At 40.2% G+C, this 19,145-nt stretch overlaps 1 protein-coding gene and 1 pseudogene across 2 annotated transcripts in view; both read left to right on the top strand.

Annotated features, from left to right (window-relative positions):
- The window catches only part of GDA (guanine deaminase), a 111,752-nt gene that overhangs the window by 73,109 nt on the left and 19,498 nt on the right, over nt 1–19,145 (top strand). The window contains exons 5-10 of one of the 2 annotated variants that reach the window (XM_064361647.1): nt 1,287–1,392; nt 3,255–3,282; nt 6,870–6,977; nt 9,421–9,528; nt 11,381–11,478; nt 14,206–14,273. In XM_064361647.1, the coding sequence (XP_064217717.1) occupies nt 1,287–1,392; nt 3,255–3,282; nt 6,870–6,977; nt 9,421–9,528; nt 11,381–11,478; nt 14,206–14,273 (516 nt within the window). The remainder of the gene's footprint in view (nt 1–1,286; nt 1,393–3,254; nt 3,283–6,869; nt 6,978–9,420; nt 9,529–11,380; nt 11,479–14,205; nt 14,274–19,145) is intronic. The other variant, XM_064361648.1, reaches the window with a different exon arrangement.
- Nucleotides 17,828–18,888, top strand: LOC105718305 (BAG family molecular chaperone regulator 2-like; annotated as a pseudogene).

Here is a 19,145-nt window from a genome sequence, read left to right as displayed (position 1 = left end):
TTGAAGTAAAGATAAGATGAGGAAAGGACCCACCAGCTTCCAGATAGGGAAAATGGCATGGATGCAGGCATGGGAACAGGAAGATCAATAGTGGATGCAGGGACTGCAGTAGTGTGACTGGAGAAGTGGATTCATCACCTGGGGACAGTGGGAGAAGAAGGTAGGCACATGGGAGGGTTCAGATTGTGGAAGGGCTCAAATATGAACCAAAGATCCAAAAAGGGTTCTGAGTCCAGGTGCGAGTGATGTGATCAAAGCAGTATTAAGGAAGATTAATCTAATGGCCAGTTATTAAAATCAGTTACAGGGGAAAGAGGCAAGCAGAAAGGTTTTTAAAAATCTCTTATGACAGAGATGGAGACACTATAAAAACAATTACCATTGTCCCATACAACCTCAACTTTCTTGCTGAAATAGAATTCTTCCACCACCCCTGATGAGGATTAGGTTCTTTAGTGCTGAGAGCTGCAAATAGGACTGAGTAAAATTTCCCACAGATAATATTGACATTCTTTCAGTTGAGAATAGTAGCAGTATGTTGCCTAGATAACCACGTACCTGACACCTTATATATATTATTGCATGTATTCCTCACAACCCTGCCTGTAGCAGAGAACATTGGACATATATTGGTTTAGACCTTAACCAAAAAATACCCACCACTGGGAGTAATCAGAGGAATGAGGAATCTATCCAAATCTGTCCAACTCCAGTGCCCATGTTCTTATCCCTCAGCCATTCTGTGTTTTATCTAGAAGAGGATCATGACAGAGAGAGGGAGAGAGAGATTCAAGGGGTGGTTGTAGAGTAGGAGACAGGAGGGAGATTGTAAATTGGGGGAAAAAAAGGAAGAAAGAAGAAACTGAGTGTAGGTATGTCAATGACTAAGAGGGTCTTTCTTTAGGACCCGAAGCTGTTTGCTCCTTTTCCATGTGATAAAATGAGAGCAAAGACTGTAGTGCATTTAATGAAAGGATAGACACACTGTATAAGCAAAGGGGGAAACTAAATAATAACTTAAAAACACCCAATTATTACCCGACAGCCTGAGAATGGGGATGGTAGTGGGTTAAAGTGATGAATAGAAAACGTTTACTATTTATTGAACAGAGTGGGGAGTTTGTGGTGGTTATTGTTCTTACGTGGTGTGATGGTGGGTGATCTTTTACATTTTCATTTATATTTTCCATAATGATTTTAATTTAAAAACAGTTTTAAAAAGTTTAGAAAGAGTACTGTTTCAGAAACAAACATGCCTTCACGTTCTTTTTGTGTATGCTTTACAGATAAGTTTGGACAGCGGGCATTTGTGGGCAAAGTTTGCATGGATTTGAATGACACTTTTCCAGAATACAAGGAGACCACTGAGGAATCGATCAAGGAAACCGAGAGGTAAAAAGCCCGTTTGTCTTATAGGTCAGTTCCTGTGCTGCACTGATAGAGTTAGAGATGGAAAGAGGAAACAAGGACTGTTATCCACAACCCAGTTGGGATGTGGACATAGTGACTCAGAATGTCCTGTTCAGTGCAATGGGTCAGCTAGTCTACAGTGAATTTGATCAAACGCTTAGTAATCATTAATGATTTACAAAGAGCTTTCCTTTGTAGTGCCACACTTGATCCTCAGAGAAATCTCCATGAAACATCTGTCTTTTTTTTTTTGAGACGGAGTTTCGCTCTTGTTACCCAGGCTGGAGTGCAATGGCGCGATCTCGGCTCACCGCAACCTCTGCCTCCTGGGTTCAGGCAATTCTCCTGCCTCAGCCTCCTGAGTAGCTGGGATTACAGGCACGCGCCACCATGCCCAGCTAATTTTTTGTATTTTTATTAGAGACGGGGTTTCACCATGTTGACCAGGATGGTCTCGATCTCTTGACCTCGTGATCCACCCTCCTCGGCCTCCCAAAGTGCTGGGATTACAGGCGTGAGTCACCATGCCCGGCCTGAAACATCTGTCTTTTATGATAAGGAAACTGAGTCTGACATAGGCTAAGTGGCTTGCTCACAGTCATACAGCGTTAAGTAGTGGAACCAGAATTCAAAACCAGGATCTATGGCCCCAAATTCAAAGTTCTTTCTGCAATGACACAGATCTCACTTCATAGTCAATGTAAGTAAAGAGAATAAAAGAGAGAGAAACAGAGGGTATGCAAGAATACTTGCTATGGCATATGTTAATTTAAAAATGATCATAGAAGTGAAGAATCATTTGTGAAATAAGATATCATAGAAGAAGTTAGGAAAAATCCGTTACATTTACAGGTTAACGAAAGACTTTCACTACAAAAGCATTTTTTAAAAAGGTACCAAAGTAATGTGTGTTTACCTGATACAGAACTTGGAGAAGCGCAAAAAGGTACAAAGAAGAAAAAAAAAATTTTTTTGTAATTAAACCACCAAAAATTACGTAATTGGATATCTTTTATTGTTTTCTCAAGGTGGTATATGCATCCCTCACTACTCTTTCGTGCTACTATGGGAACAGGAAAGTTGTCTGGACGTATGCTGGAATGGTCATAAGATGCTAACATAGGGAGCTAGAATATCCCCTCTGAATTTATATTTTGTCCTGAAACAAAGGAATGCCAGAAGGCTGGAAACTACAGCTGCCTAGCCAGGGGAGAAGGAGCCATTTCATAGTCTTTACAGAGGCCACCATCCCTGCAGGCATAATCTGGTGGGTCACCATCCCTCCCATTCCCCACGTACCTCACAACCACCTTTGGCCTATTCCTTCTACTTTACTCCAATGTTCTTCCCCAAGAGGACTCTGCCTTTGGAAATAAATGGTGATACTGTGGGAACAAGTAGCTTCTACTTTGGGAGAATTAGAAGTAAAGAGCTTCATGACTTCTAAAAGCCTCCAGGTGCATAGGACTTTGTGACTCTAACATCCATAGAGCATAACATATTACACTATTTCTCCATCCATAGAGCATAATATATTGCAATATTTCCTCAAACAGAGCTTGAGCTAGTAGAACAGCTTGAGCGCTGTGGGAATATTTGAGAACAGCCCGACTGATGCTAGATGGTAACATTACATTTCCTTGTGATTCTGCACTCCATCTCTGGTTGCAAATAAGAAAGCAGAGTAATTACTACTTGTTAATCTTTAATTAGTGGTGGTGGAACATGTGCAGCATTAGAAATGTTTGCATGAAAATCAGGATGTGGAAGAATCATGTTTTTATCTTTTTAAGATGTTTACTTGAAAATGCTCAGTTTTCTAACCATTTGTTGCTTTATTTCAGATTCGTGTCAGAAATGCTTCAAAGGAATGTGAGTAACTTGGCTCAGAGTTCGCTTTTGGATTGCCTTTGTACTAGTTGTAGAATTCATAGTGTTGTTTGAAAGAAGTTAGTCTGTGTATGATTGGCTTATTCCGTGCGTGAAGAAGTTATTTGCTTAGAGCCTGATATGTCATTGTGGACCCATCAATTCAGCTCAGTGAAGTCAGAAGTGTTTAAAAAATTATTTTAAAATATTTAATTGATGAATAAAAATTGTATACACTCAAGGTGTACAATGTGATGATTTCATATATGTATGCACTATTTAATGATTATTAGAATCAAATTTGTTAACACATCTATTCCTACCCACACTACACTAGCTTCTCAGAACTTGTTCATGCTATAACTGAAAATGTATACCCTCTGACCATCATCTTCCAACATAAGCCAGCAACCTCACTTTTGGGTGTATATCCAAAAGAAGCAAAATCAGCATCCTGAAAAGGTACCTGCACCTCTATGTTCATTGCAGCATCTCTCAGAATCACCAAGATATGGAAACAAATAAGTGTCCATGGATAGATGAATAAAGAAGATGCAGTGTGTATGTATATATACAAACAATGGAATATTCAACCATAAAAAGGAATGAAATCCTGGCATTTGTGACAATGTGGGTGAACCTAGAGCCCATTACAATAAGTGAAATAAGCCAGCCACAGAAAGACAATGCTGCATGATCTCACTTACTTGTGAGATCTAAAAAAAGTCAAACTTACAGAAACAGAGGTCAGGTGTTTTTGCTTTTTGGGGCAGCTCTATACATAGCCCTCTGTGCTTTGTTTTAAATATGTTTTGAAATCATGAAACATTAACTGATTTTAGTGGATCTGATTAGACATCATTCACATGTGTGCGAACATCGTTTGCTTTATTCTTAAAGTGGTGTATAGTTTTCTTGACTCCCAAACCCCATTCCTATATGCAACAGAAAAATTAAATTTCGTAGAGCAAGTAAATTGCGTCGTAAGTTCACTAAGCTTTTAGTTGATCCAATTTTTATCAGGACAATTTCAGTCACCGCCCTGGTTAGAGTTACTGTCTCAGGGGAGGTTTCCCTTCCTCAGTGGTTTTCCTCACCCACCTCTGGGATCTTTTAATTTCACAGGATTGGTTTCCGGGAAGCAGGGAGAGGGCTTGATGGGTATGGGCTGACTGGTGGAACCTGGAATTTGGGGACTGCTTGGCGGCCACCTCAACATTGGCTCTGGCCACTTGTGCCCTTGGCCTGCTCTGCAACACAGGCAGTGCCCAGCCCTGATGCCTCTGCCACTGGCTATCTTGGTTCCCATGTGTGTGACACCTCACATGGCCTGCAGGCACCCCCCATTGTGGTTCCCTGATGTTGGTGAGCCTTTGGAGACAATGCTATTCCCTGCCTCCACCCCTAACAGACTGGCCTGTGGCTCTGTCAAGCAATCTTTTAGATTGGCAAGGCTGACCCTTCCCTTACCATCTTTTGAAGCCTGATTGGAAATCATAGGAAATCTTAAAATTTCTTTCAATCTAACCTTAGGAGATTTAGATGAAACTTTGTAGGTCCTTATCCTCACCACCCCTCTATGAGTCCTCTCCTGTCTGGCCACTCACCTCTGTGGCACCAGAGCCAATCCTAAAACTGAATAATTCTCAGGAAGGCTGTAACCAGCACGCCTCCACAAGATGTATTCGTAAAAGGGAATAGGCTATCACCTCGCTTTCAGTCTCCCCAGCACTCAAAACTTCTTCAGGCTCCAGTTCTCTTCATAAGGGCTACCCAGTCTAGTCTTCATTGGAGCCTTAATGTGGCAGGAGAGGAGCATCTGTCATTTGGGATGGGATCTTTTGTTGAACTTGGGTGCTGAAGAACATACTCTCCTTTATTCTCCACTTTGAGCTGTTTTCATGAAACCCAGCACTTCCACTGACTTGTAGAATGGGGGACTGCTCCCCAAAATGAAGACATAGCATCATCTCGCTGTATGATATGCATTTTGAGGTCCCTTCACATTCATGATATCCATAGATTCCTTTTTTTAAAAAAATTTTAAGTTCAGGGGTACATGTGCAGGTTTGTTTACCCAAGTAAACGTGTGTCATGGGGGTTTGTTGTGCAGATCATTTCATCACCCAGGTGTTAAGCCTAGCACCCATTAGTTACTATTCCTGATTCTCTCTCTCCTCCCACCCTCCACCCTCCAATAGGCCCCAGTGTTTGTTGTTTCCCTCTATGGGTCCGTGTGTTCTCATCATTTACCTCCCACTTATAAGTGAGAACATGCGGTATTTGGTTTTCCCTTCCTGAATTTGTTTGCTAAGATAATGGCCTTCAGCTTCATCCATTTCCCTGAAAAGGACATGATCTCATTCGTTTTTATGGCTGCAAATATTGCATGGTGTATATGTACCACATTTTCTTTATCCAGTCTGTCATTGATGGGCATTTAGGTTGATTCCATGCCTTTGCTGTTGTGAGTAGTGCTACAATGAGCATATGTGTGCATGTGTCTGTATAATAGAATGATTTGTTTTCCTTTGGGTGTATACCCAGTAATAGGATTGCTGGATCAAATGCTATTTTTGTCTCTAGGTCTTTGCAGAATCACCATATTGTCTTCCACAACAGTTGAACTAATTTGTACTCCTACCAACAGTATATAAGCATTTCTTTTTCTCCACAACCTCACCAGCATCTGTTATTTTTTAACTTTTTAATAATAATCATTCTGACTGGTATATGATTGTATCTTATTGCAGTTTTGATTTGCATTTCTCTAATGATCAGTGATGTTGAGGTTTTTTTTTCATATAATCGTTGGCTGCATCAATCATATAAAAAACAGTGAAAAATGTCTGTTCATGTCCTTTGCCCACTTTTTAATGGGATTGTTTTTTTCTTATAAATTTGTCTAAGTTCCTAATAGATGCTGGGTATTAGACTTTTGTAAGATGCATAGATTTATAAGATGCATAGTTTGCAAAAATTTTCTCCCATTCTGTTCGTTGTCTGTTTACTCTGTTGCTAGTTTAATTTGCTGTGCGGAAGCTCTTTAGTTTAATTGCATCCCATTTGTCAATTTTTGCTTTTGTTGCAATTGCTTTTGTTGTCTTTGTCATGAAATCTTTCCCTATGCCTGTGTCCTGAATGGTATTGCCTAGGTTGTCTTCCAGGGTTTTTTTGTTTGTTTGTTTGTTTTCTGAGATGGAGTTTCACTCTTGTTGCCCAGTCTGGAGTGCAATGGCACGATCTCAGCTCACCACAACCTCCACCTCCTAGGTTCAAGTGATTCTCCTGCCTAAGCCTCCTGAGTAGCTGGGATTACAAGCATGTGCCACCATGCCCAGCTAATTTTGTATTTATTTTAGAGACAGGGTTTCTCCATGTTGGTGAGGCTGGCCTCAAACTCCTGATTTCAGGTGGTCTGCCTTCCTCAACCTCCCAAAGTGCTGGGACTACAAATGTGAGCCACCGCACCTGGCCATTCCAGGGTTTTTATAGTTTTCAGTTTTATATTTAAGTCTTTAATGCATCTTGAGTTAATTTTTGTATATGGTGTAAGGAAGGAGGTATAAATTGTTTTTAACTCTCTCCAGTATTCTAGAGTGAAGCCCATAGTGACACCACGTTTTCCCCTCTCCTGCTCTGAGACTCTGATGGGTGAACTCGGCAACATTGCTAAAACTCGTGATTTGTACATTCAGGTGAATATTTTTCTTCTCTTTATGTCTCTGTGCAGACCTGCAAGATTTCTCAGTACCCTGAAATCATAATCTCCGGTAATCTCTAGTTCTTTTACTGAGTAATCCCTAATTATTCAACTGAGATCTCCTAGCATCACAGCTTGACAGGAGAGAAAGGACCCCTGTAGATATCACCTAATCTAATTCTTTAATTTTGCAGATAAAAAACCTGAAGTTCCTTAACTGCCCTCAATGTTTTCTGATCAATCTTCTAAAGAATCTTTATGAATAATGGTTAGATCAATAACAGACTGTTATTTATTCTCTGTAGGATACATTTAATGCATTCCTTTCCTACTTCTCTTTTACTTGATACTTTCTCAGTGTTCTGTACCTTCATTCTTAGAGAAACCAGTTATTATTTGTAAAGCAAAAAGAACCTAATTTCCACCTTACAAAATAGCATTTAAAACTTCTATTGTTCTGAGTTCTTAATTTAAAATCAGAACAAAAAACTGTATCTTACTTTGTCATTAAGTTGTTGCAATTTAGGAATAAAACACTTTTTAAAGCTTATATCTGGGTTAAAATTGAAAATTTCCCTCCCCCTACTCAAGCTTAATTACATACTGTACTAAAATTTCTCCTCTTAGGAGGTGATAGTCTAATAAGAAAGGTCAGATCAGGGAAGAGACAACACATTGATTCATTAACGTTTTGTAAATTGGTGTGTTTTTGGTTTTTGCTTCCCACATCTAGTTTCTTAGGAACCATTAACTGCTCTCACTGTCCCTGTTTTATTATTGTTTGCAGTCTATAATATTTGAATTTTTAATCCAATCCCACACATTTATCTCCTGGAGATAAAATTCAAACTTACATGATGTTTCTACTTTGCAAACACAATGTTTCTGTCGCCAACAAAATAAAATACAAATGACCATTTAAAAATATATGAAAAATAAAATGAGAAGAACACACAACAAAATCAAGTTTATCCTTGCTGGGGAGATGCATGTGAATATACACACATTTACTCACATTTATGCAAATGACTTGGATCATCAGGTGGTCCTTTCTTCTGTTTCTGTGTCCATGCATTTCATCGGTGGTCTGGGATTTCCTCAAGGCCAGGGATGGAGTTCATTGTCTGGGTAAAACACCTATTTTCAGAACACTGCTATTTTTTTCTTTTAAAAACTTAGCTATGCATGTTCTATCTTGTGGAAAGAGAGAAATGGCATTGCCATTCTTGGAAGTATTAATTATGCCCTCTTAGGTTTTGTGGTGCCCTAGAGAAAAGTCTTGGGGGCCTTTTCTCTAGGTAGGGGCGTAGGACTTACTCTTTTGCTTGCATGTAGAATCTTACGGACTGCTTCTTGATTACTGTGGAATTTTCTAGCTCAACTATTTTCAAACTTTTTTCTGCAGAAGAATTCATTCTGGAAGCTAACAAAGGGCACAGAATGGGGACAGGGTCCCAGAGTATCAGTCCTGCTATATCCTGAGGGGCAGTGTTTTTATACCTTCTATATATTGGATTTCTGTGAGATTTTATATGAATAATATATTTAATGCTGAAAGAATTTGGAAAATCACTCATCTAGCCCTACCCCCTACAGTTTTTTTTGAAAGATGGGAAAATGGCTGTCCAAAGAAAAGAAGACTTGCCCTAGGAGACACAACTGTCAGAACTTGGGCTTCAACCAAGCTCTCTTTACTCAAATTCCAGTGTTCGCATAAGTGAACTCCACTGTTTCCTTTTTGATGGACCTTGAACCCTTTTCTTAAATGGCCAGCACTGTCAGGCACAGTGACTCACATCTGCAATCCCAGTACTTTGGGAGGCCAAGGCTGGTGGATCACTTGAGGTCAGGAGTTTGAAACCAGCCTGGCCAACATGGCGAAACCCCATCTTACTAAAAACACAAAAATTAGCTGGGTGTGGTGACACGTGCCTGTAATCCCAGCTACTCAGGAGGCTGAGAGAGGAGAATTGCTTGAACTTGGGAGGCGTAAGTTGCAGTGAGCGGAGATTGTGTCACTGCACTCCAGTCTGGGCAAAAGAGTCAGACCCTGTCTCAAAACAAAAAAAAGGCCAGCACCAGAAGAGGCAGGTTGCTAGGCTCCTGACTGTCTTCAAGAAGGACTTTATATTTTTTCTGGCTGTAGGTTAGAATTCGAAAAGAATTTGTTGGAAAAATTTATCTTGAGATTACACACACACACACACACACACACACACACACTACATGTTCATGATATTCAGTTTCTTTGTCATATACATTATATTATATGACGTATATAATTGTTTTGAATAAAATACATGTGCAATCTTTATTGCCTTTCTATGTGGTCCCTTAAATAGGCAAGTAGAAACCGTTCATACCATTTTGAGGTAAGAAGTGTAATTTCTAATGGTATTTTACAGAAGAAAAATGAAAATTTAATTCTTTTCTTGTAGAGCCATATAAGTGAAAATCGTGATGAAGTTGAAGCTGTGAAAAACTTATACCCCAATTATAAAAACTACACAGATGTGTATGATAAAAACAATCTTTTGACAAATAAGGTAAGTTTTATATCATGATACAATCTATGTAAAGTAGGGCATATTTATCTAAGTTTTAAAATCTCAATAGTAATCTTCAGATTTCTGATATGAATACATTTCTTTTAAAAAATATAAAAAATTTTTAATGTTTGTGGGTACACAGAAGGCTTATATATCTATGGGGTACATGTGTATACATTTCTTAAACTAGAATAAAGCCCAGTGTGTTTGTGTGTGTGTGTGTGTGTGTGTGTGCATGTGCATATATGTGTAGTTAAAAATGGGCCTGCAGTTTCATCCTACTTAATTAAATCTAAAGGCTTCATTGATGATGGGAGTGTCATTTGGTCCAAGGACATTTTAACAGTATCCATTAGAATGTAAACGTGCATTTCTTTGAGTCAGCAAATACATTTCTGAGAATTCACTCTGTAAGTAATATGAAAAGGGATACTAATTATATATTAAAGTTTAATATCTAATTAAATATATAGGATTTTAAGTATATAATTAAATATATAGGATTTTATCCAGCATTCACAAAGAAAGAGGTATACAGTCTTACAAGGAAGAATGTTCGTGTAATATTATTTGGTGTGTATGTACTTATGTATAGATGCATACTTACTTAGAAAAAACTGAGAGACATACATTGAGAATTAAAAATGACTCTTCCTGAGGGACAAAGCAGAAGGAGTTTCTGCTTTTTATTTTTAAATACTCCAAGAGTGCTTTTAAAAAATGAGTATGCATTACTTCTATCATTAAAATTAATATGTGTGAGGAGACCTCATTAAAATAATGTACTACTTGGCCTTGGTCTTCAATGAAATGTTCAAACCGCATGGAGAGTTTACTGTAGCAAATAATTTCTTAGTGACTATGTGACTGGAGATATGCATATGATTGATCTGAAAGGTTAATACTCTGCATAAATCATGTAAATGCTATGCCATAATTTTCATTCTTTACATATATTTCCATATGCTTAATAAATTAACCTTCTATTTGCATGTTAATTTTATTTGTACAGAGATTAAGAAAGTTATATTTTAATAATAATTCTGTAGTCACTGAACCATGCCTCTCAAAGGAGAAAGCAAGTTATATACAGGTTTTGTCCTGAGGGAAAAATAATTTTGAAACAGTAAAGTCTTATTTAAGAAAATCTACAAATAAATACTACCTAGATTAAAAATTTAGAGAGGTCTCATATGTATGCAGTGCCTGCTTTCTTGGATCAACTTTACTTTCTGAATTAATGCTTATAAGATGTAAATTTCCTAGTTTTTATGAAAACATAAACAGGTGAGTTAAAGTTTATTTAGTTGAAAGTGTCAAGACCATTGGCAGCTATATTGAAACTAGGAGCAGAAATAAAGAACAGCGCTTTGCAGGATCACTCTCACGGCTTCCACGTACTGAGAAGGGACTTTTACTTCTAGAAAGTTTTTGTAGAATTGGAGCAAGCACAGCCCTACCAGTCACTCACCATGTAGACTTAGAAAGGAAAGTAACTTGACAGTCTTCGAAAGTAGAGATGATAAAATCATGTTATCTTCCATCTGGGTGGATATCTTGTGCTGTAGATCACCTGGACCAAACCCTCATTACTTTATAGATCAACAAAAAGAACCTAAGTGAACTCCACAGATTTGCTGGGACTTTGGTAAGACAAGGTTTTAACAGGTCTTTTCTGAGGTATAACTTGTACCCAGCAACTTTGTAAATATAGATCATCATAAATGTTCTTGTAAAGATGGTAACAGCCAAGGTACAGCTTCAGTCTCTCTCTAAAATACCTTGTGAGTGAGCACCCACTTAATCATTTGTGAGCGGTAAACTCCATATAGGGCACTCTTCTCTCCAGACAGTGATGGCACACGGCTGCTACCTCTCCGCAGAAGAACTGAACGTATTTCATGAACGAGGAGCATCCATTGCACATTGTCCCAATTCTAATTTATCGTAAGTAGACAATGATTATTTGGTAGATTATGAATGGTTGGGTTGCAGATTAGCAGCCAAATACCTTTGTTTCCTCAGTCATTTTTCCAGGATCTCTCCTCTATTCTGTGTTTGACATTTACTCGTGCTGTTGGGGAGTAAAAGAGAACACATGAGAGGACGTTTATCTCAGGGGGCACATTTGGAGAGCACAGCATCTTCTGAAATCCCTGAGTTTGTACAAAAAAGGACAATAGGGAATACAACATAAAAAATGTATAGTGAAAGTACTGAAAGAACCCATAGGTCAGCCAGGAATTCCAGGAAGAGGGTAGTCACTTCCATTACTGTTTGTGCTGCAGTGTTAGAAGGAAACACAGCCATGCCAAAGTCAATGCGCTATGATATATGTCACCCTGCTGGACCTGACGGAACGCCAGCCCACACAGGCAAGCCCAGGAGGACCTTGTCCTATTATAATTCCCCAGAATACAGAGGTGTTATTTATTAACCAGTTCTTAACCTTTTGAAAAGTTATAGATCTGTAAATGAATAAAATGAAAGTTATTGACTGGGTGCGGTGGCTCACATCTGTAATCCCAGCACTTTGGGAAGTGGAGGCCACTGGATCACTTGAGGTCAGGAGTTTGAGACCAGACTTACCAACATGGTGAAACCCTATCTGTATTAAAAATACAAAAATTAGCTGGGCATGATAGTGTGCGCCTGTAATCCCAACTACTCAGGAGACTGAGGCAGGAGAATCACTTGAACCTGGGAGGCAGAGGTGGCATTGAGCCAAGACTGCACCACTGCACTCCAGCCTGGGCGACAGAGTGGGACTCTATCTCAGAAAAATGAATAAACAAACAAATAAGTTATAGCCTGTATTTTCAGAAAAAAGAAAGCCTATGGATATTGCAAATGTTGCATCTAATTTCAGGGAATTCATAGATTTCATGATGTCAGTCCATGGATGCTAGGTTAAAAACCCATGCTGTCAGTGTGATCTCAGAAAACACCTTTAGGGAAGTAAAACGGAAGAGGGAAAGAAGTCAGTAAAGATTGTATCATCAAGCAAGTTACCGCTGTGGGCTTCCGGAGTTTAATCCTTCTGTTTAATAAAAAACTCAGGGAACCAGTGTCCAAAACAGTACTCAAAGTTATCCCGCCCAAGAAGTGAGGAAGCTGGCTGCGATAGCAAACCCAAATGCTCCTGGACTGTGACTGAGGGCTTCTGGGTGGGGGTGGAGAAGAGCATTAATTCCCTGGAACTTCTAACTTTCTCCAAACAAGGGCAGAGCAGGCTCCAGCACAGGAGAGAGCTGAGAAAGCTCCTAGGCAGAGAGCTGGAAGGCATTCACAGTTGAAAATCTAGGATCTTTGCAAATTACAAAGATACATGTCAGTATCTTTACAGATACATTACAGGAAGGGCACTGAGAGCCACAGTGACATATTTCTGTAGTGCTTTAGGGACCCAAAGGTTCTGAGTTTTCAGACTTAAAGTAGTGACACATAACAGGGAATCTTGTCTATGTATAGTTTAGTGACTATAATTATGGTCAAGTTACTTGATAGTGGAAGGATTTAACACCCATTGGGTGTTAAATTAAAGCATAATCTAGCTTTGCAAATTGAGATTTGAAGTTAAATTTCTTTAGGACACAGTTCTGTTTAAATGGTCACTGCTGATTTTTCTCTAACAACTGAGAGATTTATTGTGTATGCACTGGGGCTTTGGAAATTAGTCATATGCATCTTACAGCAGACTACTTTGACCTTTGCGTCTTTTATGGAATTCTAAGGATTGCCTCAGTTTTCCTTTGTCTCTTTAGAAAGGTGGCACATCAGGCTGGGTGTGGTGGCTCATGCCTGGAATCCCAGCACTTTGGGAGGCTGAGATGGGTGGATCACCTGAGGTCAGGAGTTCGAGACCAGCCTGAAAACATGGTGAAACCCTTTCTCTACTAAAAGTACAAAAATTAGCTGGTTTGGTGGCAGGTGCCTGTAATCCCAGCTACTTGGGAGGCTGATGCTGGAGAATCGCTTGAATCTGGGAGGTGGAGGTTGCAGTAAGCCAAGATTGTGCCATTGTAATCCAGCCTGGGTAACAGAGTAAGACTATCTCTCAAACAAAAAAAAAAAAAAAAAAAGAAAGAAAAAGAAAAAGAAGGGTGGCACATGTCTTAAGCTTAACCATCTCTCCTGCTTGCTACTTGCTGCTGTCTTCAGAAGCAGCATTTGAATGATCAGGTCCTGACTCATTAGGCTGCATCCCTCTATCCAGTTGTACTCCCTTTTCTTTGATCCTGCAAATCACTACTCATTCAGGGTAACACATTATTCCAGGCATAGAGAAAAGGTGATGCTTTATAACTTCCCCTTCCTAACATAAAAGGATGTGTTGGTCAAAAAATATTAAAGACAAATAAGACTTTTGTATTGATTACAAGGTTTGATTTCTTCATTTTTTTCCCCAAATGATCCCCTGCGTTTTTTTCTGGCTCTTGCTGCTTTGTGCCCACCTGAGATTAACCTTGGCCCAACGACCGAGGATCAGTCTCTTTATGGATTCTGTTCACTCCAGGACTTGGCTGGTCTGATTTGACTGTATGTTTGTGTCAACATCGGAGCTGATATACTGGGAAGCACGGTTTTCAGTGATATCACCATCATTGTTACTAGTGTCCTTCTTCTGTCGGAACCACATACATCTCCTTGTTCTGACATCTTCTCTCTCTGCAGGCTCAGCAGTGGCTTTCTAAATGTGCTAGAAGTCCTGAAACATGAAGTCAAGATAGGGCTGGGTACAGGTTAGTAGTTCACCATTTGGAGCTATGGCAAAGTGGTTGGTTATTGTGTAACTTTCTAATGTGACTAATTCGCAAGTGACTGCTCTGCTTTTAAAAAAATTAGTTTCGGGCCAGGTGTGGTAGTTCATGCCTGTAATCCCAGCACTTTGTGAGGCTGAGGCGGGTGGATTACCTGAGCTCAGAAGTTCGAGACTAGCCTGGGCAACACTGTGAAACCCCGTCTCTACTAAAATACAAAAAAATTTAGCCTGGTGTGGCGGTATTTACCTGTAGTCTCAGCTACTTGGGAGGCTGAGGCAGGAGAATTGCTTGAACCCAGGAGACGGAGGTTGCAGTGAGCCAAGATTGCACCACTGCACTCCAGTCTGGGCAACAGGTGAGACTCCGTCTCAAAAAAAATTAGTTTTATTATCTGGCAGCAATATCTTGATGATAAGTATCTAACAAAATAGAGAAGTTAGAAGCAGTAAGGAAAGTATATATGCAAAGGGAGAAGTTTTGATGACTAACATCCTGCAAGCTGTCATCCCTATTTTTATTGTTCAAAGGTTAGGCTATACAGGATAATTAATTCCTTCTAACGTATTTCAGAGGTATTTTAAAAATAGTCCTTGACTTTTGTTTTCTTTGTTTTTCTGGCTAGGCTTTAATGGTTTGGATTTGTATATTTGTAGTTTTCAATAACTATGTCATTACAAATACTGTCTCAAAAGAAATTTTTTTTGTCCTTGCCATAGTGAGCACAGATTCAGTCTATGGCAGAATTGAGAATTCTCACATATGTTAAGAATTGGTTTTGCTTTTAAGCAATGCTTAGCCAAATGAGACCTCTCCATATCCACAGACAGTCTACTTGTCTACTAAGCTGAGGGACGTTCTAATGCATATGAATTAGTGATACTTTGTTTCCTCACAGAACATTTTAATTGTGTTTCTTGAGAGTGTGCAGTGTTGTTCACTTTGAAAGTGTGGGTCAGGCTCAAATGTCTAGGTGTCCTCTGTGAGCCTCCTTTTATGACTGAATGGCTGAACTAAATTTTTTGTTCAATGAATATGGGGTAGGAGGATGTGTTTTCTGTTCTTGATGACTTTGTCTTCCTGGTATTTAAGAGCATCAGACTGTATGCGTGTTGACACTGGTACTTTTCATCACTTTCTGTAGTAACTCAAGTCTCAGTTTGTTATAGTGAGACATTTTACGAAGCAAATCATTGGTAAGACACAATAACATGCATAATGATTTTACTAATATCTTTAAAGAGCTATATAGTAGTTTAGAAGCTTTTCCCAATTTTACGGGAATCAAAGTAATCAAGATTTTAAAAATTCTAATTTAAGCCTTACATTATTGAGATTGTGATAATTCTACATACAGTCACAGGCGTTAAAGGAGGAAGCGAGTGATTTTATGTTCACAAAAAAGCTTTAAGGGATAAGAAAAAATGGCCAAGAGTTTTGTTACACACTGTAGTCAGCTAATATGAAAAATTTAGCAGGCACATAAAAATTAGATAGTGGTGGCTCATGCCTGTAATTCCAGCACATTGGGAGGCCGAGGCGGGTGGATCACCAGAGGTTGGGAGTTCAACACCAGCCTGACCAACATGGTGAAACCTCGTCTCTACTAAAATTACAAAATTAGCCAGGCATGGTGGCGCATACCTGTAATCCCAGCTACTCCGGAGGCTGAGGCAGGAGAGTTGCTTGAACCCAGGAGGTGGAGGTTGCGGTGAGCCAAGATTGTGCCTTTGCACTGCAGCCTGGGCAATGAGAGCAAAACTTCATCTCAAAAAAAAAAAAAAAAAAATGTCAGGTACCGTTTTCAGATTTTAGGTTAATCACATGACTTCCCTTTCTTGACTTTGGGTTATCTAGTGATGGCCTATAAAGTTCAAGTCAAGTTCTAGTTGTCACTTACTATCTGTAAGACCTTGAGAAAATTAATGTTCTAAGGATTCATTTCTTGATTTCTACAACAGTAGTAACTAGCAATTACAACTATGTCTATCTTACAAGCTTGTTTAGAGAATTAAATTTTAAAATGCATGCAAAATGGTTAGCACAGTGCCTGGCACGTGACACTAATCAAGAAAGATTGGCTTAAAAAGGAAAGGGCAAGGTTGGTGACCAAATGTTTGATTAAATATGACCTATTAGCTTGTTTACTCAGAGAATCCTGTTTCATTTTTACCTAGTCTTTATTGCAAAAGTCACTCTATACTCCACTATTTCCTAAACATGACTTTTATGTATCAATGTACCCTTCAGTTTGTAAACTTTAGATTATTATACCTCATCCTATGACTAGAGAGCAGGTCCAAGAGCAGTGCACATACTGTATCTATAACAAGTGCAGGCAGATCTTGACTTGCACAAATATTAGGTAGAAGAAATCCACATGAAATTTAATAGAAATATAGCAAAACAAGATAAAGTGATATCACAAAGAATAAGAGTATGAGCAAACAGCTGAAAATGATCTGCTTTAGGATCCAGAAGAAAATTTCAGAAAATTGCCCTCATCCCTGGAGTACAGGAAAACATGGTTCTATGAAAAGATTGTGGTAGAAATTTTAGAAATGAAGGAAGAAAACTGAAGAAAATCAGATTAAAAAGCACGTAGAGTCTCATACACTGCTGGAAGGACAGTGGATGGTATCACTACTTTGGAGAACGTTTTGGGAGTTTCTTATAAAGTTAAATATACATCTACATATGACCCAAGAATTTTACTCTTGGGTATTTTACCCTGGAGAAATAAACACGTATATTTGCCAAAATAGTTGTATGAGGCCAGGCGCAGTGGCTCATACCTATAATCCCAGCACTCTGGGAAGCCATGGCATGAGGATTGATTGAGCCCAGGTGTTTGAGATCAGCCTGGGCAACATGGCAAAACTCTGTCTTTACAAAAAATAGAAAAATTAGCTGGGCATGGTGGCATGCGTCTGAGGTCCCAGCTACTTGGGTGGCTGAGGCAGGAGGATCGCTTGAGCTTAGGAGGTCGAGGCTGCAGTAAGCTGTGTTCATGCCACTGCACTCCAGCCTGGGTGACAGTGAGACCCTGTCTCAAAATAAATAAATTAATAACTAAGTAAAATAAAAGAGTTGTATGAGGATGTTTATACCAGCTTTATTTATAATAGCCCCAAACTGGAAACAATCCAAACATCTATCAGCAGGAGTATGGATAAGCAAGTTGAGGCGTATTCATATAATAAAATACTATTGGGGTCTGAGGAGCTGATGAGACGAGCGGCAGCCCACAGTAGGCGCTCCGTCTCTGCGTGCGCCCCCCAGGCCCGAGCCCCCGTGGCCCGCGCACCTGTTGCTCCCAGGCCCGGCATCCCCGAGCCCCGCGGGCGCCGCGCCTGCCCTTCTTTGGCCACGCGGCAGCGGCGGTGTTGGCGAGTCCTCTGGGGTTGCCCCCGCGGGCGTCAGAGGGAGGGCGGGTGCCCGCGTAGTGACGGCAGCGCCTGCAGCCCGAGGAGCGCTCCATTCGCCGCCGCCGGAGGGGCCGGTGACCTCTCGGCTGCCCCGCGTCGGAGGCTCAGATGGCTCAAGCGAAGATTAACGCTAAAGCCAACGAGGGGCGCTTCTGCCGCTCCTCCTCCGTGGCCGACCGCTCCAGCCGCCTGTTGGAGAGCCTGGACCAGCTGGATGGAGCTCAGGGTCGAAGCTTTGAGAGAAGCAGCAACTGCTGTTGAGCAAGAGAAAGAAATCCTTCTGGAAATGATCCACAGTGTCCAAAATAGCCAGGACAGGAGGCAGATCAGTGACGGAGAAAGCGAAGAATTAAATCTGACTGCAAACCGTTTGATGGGAAGAACTCTCACCGTGGAAGTTTCAGTAGAAACAATTAGAAACCCCCAGCAGCAAGAATCCCTAAAGCATGCCACAAGGATTATCGATGAGGTGGTCAATAAGTTTCCGGATGATTTGGGAAATGCCAAGAGTCATTTAATGTCGCTTTACAGTGCATGTTCGTCTGAGGTGCCACATGGGCCAGTTGATGAGAAGTTTCAATCCATAGTCATTGGCTGTGCTCTTGAAGATCAGAAGAAAATTAAGAGGAGATTAGAGACTCTGCTTAGAAACACTGAAAACTCTGACGAGGCCATCAAGCTGTTAGAGCCTTCTAAAGGAGCTAGTTCCAAACTCTGCAGCGAAATGCTGAAAGCAGATTCAATTAGTCTTCAAACCGAACAGCATTTACACAGTGGTGTAAAAATGGTACAATACTATTTTAGTTGATAACTAGTTCTTTGTGTTAGGTATTACCACTTAGTTGATACTGACAGCTGTTTGAGATGAGGAAAATATTCCATCAAGTATCTTCGGTTTTGTGAATAACAAAACTAGCAATATTTTAATTACCTATCTAGAGAGTTTTTAGATTGAATTCTTGTCTTGTACTAGGATCTAGCTTATTTCACTATTCTGTGGATGAATACAGTTTGTCGGGGAAAACAAGTGCTTGGCTAGGGGCAAGGACATCACTGCTTTTTCCTGTACTTGGTCTAGCATGGAATCATGCAGTCACCTGGGGCATTTAGCTGACTAGAAATATTTTTTTTTTTTTTTTTTGACAGAGTCTCGCTCTGTCACCAGGATGGAGTGCAGATCTCAGCTCACTGCAGCCTCCGCCTCCTGGATTCAGGTTATTCTCATGCCTCAGCCTCCCGAGTAGCTGGGATTACAGGCACGCACCACCACACCCAGCTATTTTTTTTTGTATTTCTAGTAGAGACAGGGTTTCGCCATGTTGGCCAGGATAGTCTCAATCTCCTGACCTCATGATCCACCCGCCTTGGCCTCCCAAAGTGCTGGGATTATAGGCATGAGCCACAGCGCCTGGCCTAGAAATTCTTT

The sequence above is a fragment of the Aotus nancymaae genome, unplaced genomic scaffold (assembly GCF_030222135.1).
Source record: "Aotus nancymaae isolate 86718 unplaced genomic scaffold, 86718_ANA_hifiasm-v0.15.2.pri h1tg000041l, whole genome shotgun sequence".
Classification (NCBI taxonomy): Eukaryota; Metazoa; Chordata; class Mammalia; order Primates; family Aotidae; genus Aotus; species Aotus nancymaae.
This window is presented reverse-complemented; position numbering and strand designations above follow the sequence as displayed.